The 8,299-nt window shown below is 38.5% G+C and overlaps 2 protein-coding genes across 2 annotated transcripts in view; one reads left to right on the top strand and one right to left on the bottom strand.

The window, feature by feature from the left end:
- The window catches only part of PPAP2A (phosphatidic acid phosphatase type 2A), a 104,075-nt gene extending 100,035 nt beyond the window's left edge, over positions 1-4,040 (top strand). The window contains exons 6-7 of the mRNA XM_008573096.1: positions 2,846-3,022; positions 3,685-4,040. Coding sequence (XP_008571318.1) covers positions 2,846-3,022; positions 3,685-3,816 — 309 coding nt within the window. The 3' untranslated portion in view covers positions 3,817-4,040. The remainder of the gene's footprint in view (positions 1-2,845; positions 3,023-3,684) is intronic.
- Positions 4,041-4,043: 3 nt separating this feature from the next.
- SKIV2L2 (superkiller viralicidic activity 2-like 2 (S. cerevisiae)) overlaps positions 4,044-8,299 on the bottom strand; it is a 94,722-nt gene continuing 90,466 nt past the window's right edge. The window contains exons 25-26 of the mRNA XM_008573095.1: positions 5,600-5,704; positions 4,044-4,325 (exon numbers count right to left, since the gene is read on the bottom strand). Of these exons, the coding sequence (XP_008571317.1) occupies positions 4,273-4,325; positions 5,600-5,704 (158 nt within the window). The 3' untranslated portion in view covers positions 4,044-4,272. The remainder of the gene's footprint in view (positions 4,326-5,599; positions 5,705-8,299) is intronic.

The raw sequence follows: 8,299 nt of genomic DNA, 5'->3' as shown, positions 1-8,299 counted from the left end.
TCTAATTTTTTTTTTTTTGACCGGTAAGGGGATCGGAACCCTTGGCTTGGTGTCGCCCACACCGCGCTCAGCCAGTGAGCACACTGGCCATCCCTATATAAGATCCGAACCTGTGGCGTGGGTGCTCCCAGCACCGCACTCTCCCAAGTGAGCCATGGATTCGGCCCTCCTGTATAATTCTAATAGAACAGTGCTGAGAATTTTGAGACATTCAGTTTTTCTCTGGCAGTCAGGGAAAGGAGGAGGAACAGACACTTCTTTTTAAAAGAAGTCATGCCATGTACTTGCTTTGCCCAAAATCATGGGTAATGTTGACAGAGCTAGAACCAGAAGCTATATTCCCTGGGATCCAAAACACAGCTAGGTCTTGCCACTTGTTAGTAGTCATTTCCTTTCTGCTGGGGAGGAGGCAATCTGGTGTGAAGAGCCTGGGAACTTCAGGATAAATGTAGCAGACTGAACACAGACTTCCCCTCTCAAAGGATGAGGAACCGAACAAAAATAATAAACACAAGGTCAAAGAATGAGAAAGATGTAAATAAGTAAGAGGCAACAGGTTTGGAAAGCAATTAAATGAGTGATAGAGGAAGCCAAATACCTAGTGCCTAGGGTGGAAGCTTAAAAGAAAGATTTGCATTGCAGAACCTGAGAAAGGCATCACTGTGTGCTTTGTTGAACCTACCCATATAGGAGATATTTGGCTGGCAACATGGGAGGGGAGAAGTCAAAGTCTATAGAGTTCTGGGCTTAGATCCAAGAAACCCAGGATGCTTACTTCCTTGGGATCTACTAAGATGGAAGAGCCTTCAGAGGGCGGAGCAGGGCTATTAGGAGTTTCTGACCTTCACTGAGTACCCTGGCCCCAGGGAATCATAGTTCAGACAGATAAAAAGCACACTCAATTAGCCAGCTTCACCTGGAACTGAGAATTGTTCTGTGACCACAGACTGCAGTCAAGTCATGGCCTTAGTCACCAGAGCTTAGAGTGTAAGGTTAGGCCTAGAACCAAAATTGGGGGATCCCAGAGCCACCTCAGGGTGAAATAACTTCTGGGCCCACAGTGTTTCACTGATAGGGGAAACATCTGTACTTGAGTAGATGTCTAAGGAGAAAACCAGCTACTTATAGGGGTAAAGGTTTTACGTGAAGTGTGTTGGTGCTTATTTGATTATTATTGATGCATAAATAAATGTTCATTTTTTTCACTGGGATGCTGGGGAAGAAATTTGGGGAAAATAATACTTAAACATATATGTCTTTAGGCTGCCTAGCATCAAAGTCAGAATTCTTTGGAAGGAAAATATTGTTGGAGAGATTTCAGAATCCTAAGTGAAGAAAGTCCTTCAAAGTCCCATCTCTGATATTCCTTTAGGTTGCAAGTACAAAATGGGACTAGCTTAAGTGTAGAGTTTTTTTTTTTCTGCTTTGTCCTTACCAGAGATGGGAACAGTTCTCCTTGAAATGTCTGTATTCATAAGTATTTGTAGTTCTTACTTATATGTTTTTATAGTCTGAATAACAGCCTATGTCTTTAACCTTTGTATACAAAGGCAGCTAAATAACCAAATGGAGACATCTGAACGTTCTGACAGTAATATCAAAAACTTGGCTTCAGCTGCTATCAGGGAACTTTCTCCTTAAAATGAATAGTTTCCAATTAAAATCAAATAAGGTAAATCTTGAGACAAGGCTTTTCCTACATACTTTCTTCATAGCTTGGACAAAAATAAGGGAAAGGGGGGCACTCTGCAGAAGCCAGTATCACTAAAACTAGCTAAGGAGTTCAGACTCAGTTAAAAAACTGGTATGCTCTTTTAGAAATACATGTTTATAATTAGTACTTGATAAAATTAGACAACCTCTGGGTCTTTGCCAGTTGCTGAGAACTAAATAACCACAGCAGTGCTCAAAGAACTGGGAATGATTTGTGTATCTATTTTAAATAGGTAGTGTCAGTGGACAGAGCCATGCAAATTGTTTTCTGAGAATTGCTTTTAAGTCTGAGTCATAAATTACTGAACAGAATTTTTAAAATCAATGTTAAAAATTATATTCCTATTGGATAGAAATGGGCAATTTCTTAAAATGAAGCAAATTCACTGAAAAGAGTTCTTTCTACATCACAATCTTTAGGTAGGGATGCACCCAAAGCTAAAGGTAGGCCGACAGGAAAAGGGAAATATAAAAAAGTCATAGAACTTAAAAGGGGTACAGGTGGTATTGAAAGAATAGACTTTGCTAGATCATCACTAACCTATAGCTTGTACGACTTATTTGGGTAGAATATTATATTTCCTTAAATACAGATTATTTATTTACTGCCAATTGCCCTGTTAAATAGTTTGAGGCTAGCAGAGCTCTCAAGTAAATTGTTTGGTGAATTAAGAGTCCCTGGCTGGGCTAGGTAGCTTGGCTGAGGGCAAGGAAAGGACAGCCTGTGCTCAGAATGCTATCAGTTTATCCCAAGACTTGGAACTAATGACAACACTTGCCATTGACCATCATGATTATAATCCAAAATGCAAGGGGTGGAGTTGCCCCTGAAATCTTGTCAAAAAAGTCATAAACAAGGAAACCCTTGTTTACAATTTTTGAAGCTAGATAGGTAATAAATTCTTCTAAACGCAAGTTACTGGGACAATAGGTTTTCTTTTCTTTTTTTTGCTTAAAAGAATTAACTTTTAGGCATTTATAAGTATAAAGCATGCTTAACTAAAGTCCTTCCATATATAATAAATAATACTTTGATAATTATCTTAAAATGCCAACCTTTTAGAGATGTGGTGATATTTACTGTAAGTTTTCAGTTGGTGTGTTAAACTATTTTATATCTTTTCTCTCTTAGCTTTATCTTCAAGCCAGGATGAAGGGAGACTGGGCAAGACTCTTACGCCCCACACTACAATTTGGTCTTGTTGCTGTATCCATTTATGTGGGCCTTTCTCGAGTTTCTGATTACAAACACCATTGGAGTGATGTGTTGACTGGACTTATTCAAGGAGCTCTGGTTGCAATATTAGTTGTAAGTACACAGGGCAGCAGCCTACGTCTTGATATTGCTAAACATTTGGATAAATAAATAAGTAGGAAAAAAAATCCCCAGTGAGAGAACTATGCAAGGGCAGAGAACATGGCTCAATATTTCCTAGTAGGTCTACGTCTTGATATTGCTAAACATTTGGATAAATAAATAAGTAGGAAAAAAAATCCCCAGTGGGAGAACTATGCAAGGGCAGAGAACATGGCTCAATATTTCCTAGTAGGTAAAAATCCCCTAAAGTCATTTTAGGATAGACAGCAGGTACAAACTAGGTTACTTTTCGCAAAAGTTATAGCTGTCTTAGTATTTTTATTGTAAAAGCATCTGGCTATATAGTTCTTTTTGGTAGGAACTGAAAAAAACTAGTTTAATGAAGAGTAACTCACTCTCATTAAGTGTTGCCAGAATGAAGCTATGTGCCAAAGATATAACAAAGTAACTCTCAATTTGGAATAATCTCCTTTAAAAAAAATTCCTGCTAGCCACTAATTTTCTGTCCTTAACATGTACCCCCCATAAATATCCTTTGGCTTATATTTATTTTTACAAACTGCTCACTGCAACTTTGTATATGATTTTAGAAACTAAGTGTATTATGCTGTTAAATATTTTGCCATGTTCTAAGTATCACCTGCTCTGTTTAGGCTGTATATGTATCAGATTTCTTCAAGGAGAGAAATTCTCCTTTTAAAGAAAGAAAAGAGGAAGACTCTCATACAACCCTGCATGAAACACCAACAACGGGGAATCACTATCGGAACAATCACCAGCCTTGAAGGGTGGCAGGGTGCCCAGATGAAGCTGACCTGTTTTCTAAAGGAAAATGATTACAACCAGAAGGCAAGAGGATGAATCTTTCTTCCCAGTGTACAGGCTTTTAAGGGACTGCTGCTATGCCTCTTGGATGCCCACTTTATCTGTGTGTATATAGTTACATTTAACACAATGGTTATCTAATAGCGCTAAGTTCATTAAAAAAATTTCAAGCCTTCCACTAAAACAATGCCTCACCTGTACATTTTTTATTAAAAAATGTAATGCTTATGTACAAATGTGTATGTAATATGATTTCTTAGGATGTTTGATTTAAATATAATACATATTAAAATGTTTGAGGACAATTGTCTTGAGATGGGAGAACCAATTCAACACTTGTAAGCACTGGTATGTAGTCAACTGTAATCAGACAGGTGGTAAATAATTTAAAATTCCACTTTTCTTTAGCTGACTATTTATAAGTAGAGGCTGGCAGCAAACACAATATCTCTCTTGATCTTGGTGATTCCTAAGAGAAAAGAAAAGAAAAGAAGGTTTAATCTTTCAAGACCACAAAGCACATAACTTCCCTCTAGTGGTGTTTTCCAGATCCCTGTTTTTGACTGAAGTACCCTGCTGTATGTGTGCATGCGTGTGTGTCTAAAATTATTCAAGAAGACTCCTTCCGGGAAGGACTAAGCTATCAAAAGAAGTTAGCTGGTCCAAAAGCACTGATTTTCAACCTGCACCAGAGGACAATATATTTTCAGTTACCATGTGAAATTCCTTCTGGACTAAGGCAGGACAAACATAAATTTTATTATTTTTAAAACGTTCATAACTTAACTTAGATTTAAACCCCAAGTGATTAAACAGGCCTGCCTCTATCAACAATGTTCAAAGGTAAGCCAGTTTTTGCAAACCTCTTCTTAAGATACTAAATTGTAAGTCAGAAATCACTAGCATCGATTGACATGGAATAACAATAGGGCTGCTACTCTCTCATGCTTTAGCTCACAATCCTTTTCTTGGTCAAGATTCAGGAGGAATGCCAAAACTATTTACAAGCATGCTTATGGACCTCCCACCCCATTACTGCCACTTAGTCTAGCTATCCTTTCTTGATCTCGTTTCCCTGCTTCCACCTTGCTACTTACTCTACAGACTTGCCTTCAATGCAACAACAAGAATTGCCTTATAAAATGCAAGTTAGAGCACACTACTCCTGTGCTCCAAACCTCCAATCATTGCAGAGTAAAAAGCCTGGGGCTTGGCACTACAGGATCATTTCCTTGCTCCCTCCAACCCCTATACCATTCTATTCACTAATCACTCTGGTCCAACCACATTGGCCTCTTGCTATCACTAAATATATCAAACATATATCAAGGGGGGCCTTAAGTGTTACCTTCTGTGTAGAGTCCCCCAGACCATCTCATCCACCCCCCTCTGTAGATTTATCCCCATCTGATCTATTTTAATAGTTGACTTTATTGTCTGTCTCCCTGAACTGGGATGTAAGCTTCATGAAGACAGGGATTTCTCTCTTTTTGTTCACTGCTGTATCCCATAGTGCTTAAAACAATGCCTGGCACATAGTAAATGCATAATAAATATATGTAAATGAATGTATGTATATAAATTCATTTACATATATTTACAATCTCAAAACTTTTTCCCCGCACACTCTAAAATTTTATAGAAACACTACTAGATAGCCTTCCTCCTAGGTTGTGGTCAAGGGCTCAAGTCTCACAAAATTTACCTAAATTATTAGAAAAAGCTTATGAACTGGATACTGACCTTCTGCAAATTTATTTTCCAGCTCAGTGTTTCCAATGGCTTTTGCTGCTTGACACATCTGTCGAAGTAATTCTTCCAGGCGCCTCATACAACGAATTATGCTACCTGGACACAAAAGGAAAAAATCATTTGTAAAATGGAAATTATCAGGAACAGTAGAATTTTTTTAAGAGGCAAGCCAGGAGAACACGGGATGATTAACTAATAGTACTTTGAGGGACTTCCCATGAAGTAAATCAGCTAGCAAACTTGACTGGCAGCCTGGTAGCACTAGCAAGGCTACAAAGGTGAAAGGTTGAATTCCTACCCTTGACTAATGGTAGAGAGAGATGTGAATTTATTAATAATGTATTGACACTTGGTAGAGGTGGGTAAACAAAATGCCCTCGGAGTAGAGGAGAGAACTTTGGGTGAACAATGGCAAAGATGACATATAATCTGGTTCTCTAAGACTGAGGTGGTCTCTGTCAGTCAACCACAAGGGAAGACCACTGAGACAATGCAGAAAAGCCTGGCAAACTGCAGCTATTCAAGGACTCTGAGTGTGGCCTATTGAGGCATCTGGATACCATCTTTTCATCCTATAGAAAGAATGTAACAGATTTTTAAGCAGAAGAGTAACAGGGTCAGATTTATCATTTTAAAGGTACAGTCATTCATTCTTCTTGACCTTAGACTCTTTCATCAGTGCTTTCTTTACACAGTGTGTCCTCAAGGAAGCACCAGAGGAGATATGCCTTTTCCCATGGGTCTTGACTCTGTCTGAGACCAGTGTTTCTATCAAAGCTGAAGCTGTTAATAGTTTTACTTCTGTCAGACTTGTGCAAGGAGAGGCCTGGTACTCTTTCTCTAAGTGCTATCTGCCTAAACTTAAAACTCCGGGGACTTCATTTTTAATGTCTGAAATAAATTAGGAATATCGGTTCTCAAGATGCAAACTAGGTCTTTTTTAATTTCTTGCAGGAGTAATTCATTAACATTTATCAAGTTCTTGTAATATACTCATTGCTCAATATTGAGGCTTTTTTCCCTTTCAATGTCCTCCACATTATGTATGTTTCAATGCGCCTAAGGGGGAAAAACAGCTGAGAGATTTAAATCACAAAGCAGAATGGAAACTGAGCTTGGACAAATGCAAAAGTACAAGCTGTTTACCTAACAGCACAGTCCGTCAGGAAGTGCCCATGCTCTTGCAGAAAACTTTCTCTCCTACTGGGGTGATCCTAAGAGCCTGAAGAATATTGCACAAGGGCCCTGGACCAATAAGGCCTCGTTTCTGAACCATACCTATGGGCCACAGCAATGAGAACACAACCATGCTACTTAATGTAGTAGGTTTATGGGATTAGACTGGTGATAAAGGAGAGGAACACAACCAGCACATGGGTCCCTCAAAAGACAAAGGGGGATACTCCACTTAAAAGGATGATACCACCTCCCTACTTATAGGATTTTTACCTACTTTAGCCATGGTTCAAAGGAGTGAGCTGAGGCACCAGGAGTTAAGAGGAAAGATGAGATGGAAACCTGGGTTGTAATCCAGTTTCTGTTGCTAACTAATTAGCTCTGTAATCTAAGCCCTTACCCTACTCTCTCCATTCTCTCTTCCTCTCTTCCCTTTCTTATTTGTAACAAATAATAATAAATAAAACTTAAAAAGAGGGCTTACTCTATTTATTCTGGGTTTGTTGCACTTGACACAGATGCACAAATTCTTTGAAAAGGGTAAAGATTCAAAATAAGGTGGTAATACAGCCCCTTACCCAAAATATTCAAAGTCTATAGCTTTTTTGTCCTTCCTCTCCTCCCATTGAAAGTTCACACAGTTATTAGAGAAAAATGCCAGCCCTCCATTATAGCCTATTTCCACTACACAAAATTCTATAAAGTCATTTGGCTCCTAGCAGAGAAAAGCTTTAATTAGATGACAGTTAATAGAAAAAAGTGGTAGCCAGAATAGAGACACACATTCCATCAAACACAAGGGCCAAGAGTAATACCTCGTCCCCATGTATACACATCTTCCAATAACCCTGAGGGTTTTCTTGTATTTTAGCAGAGTAAAGTAACTGACATTTATAAAGACATTTAGGCAAAAAGGAAAGGTGAAATTAGACTGGATATGTTTTATGTTTTGAGAAAAACTGGCGATGTCCAACATTTTCTGAGTACTAATTTTATGGCAGGTCTGCACTCTAATGTGAATTTTCTCATTCAATCCTCACAATTCCATGAAACAAGTACTGTTATTATCCCTATTTTACAAAAAGGGAAAAGAAGCTCATAAAAATTACATTCATAACTTGACCAAAGTCAGAGCCAGGATTCAGGATGTGAATCCAGACAGTAAAATTCTAGAGCTCAAGCATTTAACCATATTACTACCATCTCATATAGAAATGATTTATCTGGATTTTAATACATATATTATTTATATAAATGACAACTGACAAATTCAGTTTATGCATTTCTTAAATAATTAAGAAAATATTAGAAATATTTTAATTAAGTTTTTGGCCTTACTATAAACTCTTTGCTCAAGTAGAAATCCTTCCTGCCAGGTAATGCCAAAGAATTTACATTAGTTAATGGGTGTCAAGAAGTAGGTAGTAAGGGGCCGGCCCGGTGGCGCACTGCTATAGTGCGCCACTTGGGAAGCGCGGCGGCGCTCCCACCGAGGGTTCGGATCCCACATACAGA

The sequence above is a fragment of the Galeopterus variegatus genome, unplaced genomic scaffold, assembly GCF_000696425.1.
Source record: "Galeopterus variegatus unplaced genomic scaffold, G_variegatus-3.0.2 Scaffold875, whole genome shotgun sequence".
Classification (NCBI taxonomy): Eukaryota; Metazoa; Chordata; class Mammalia; order Dermoptera; family Cynocephalidae; genus Galeopterus; species Galeopterus variegatus.
The sequence above is the reverse complement of the archived record's forward strand: the minus strand, read 5'-3'. Positions and strand labels throughout refer to the sequence as shown.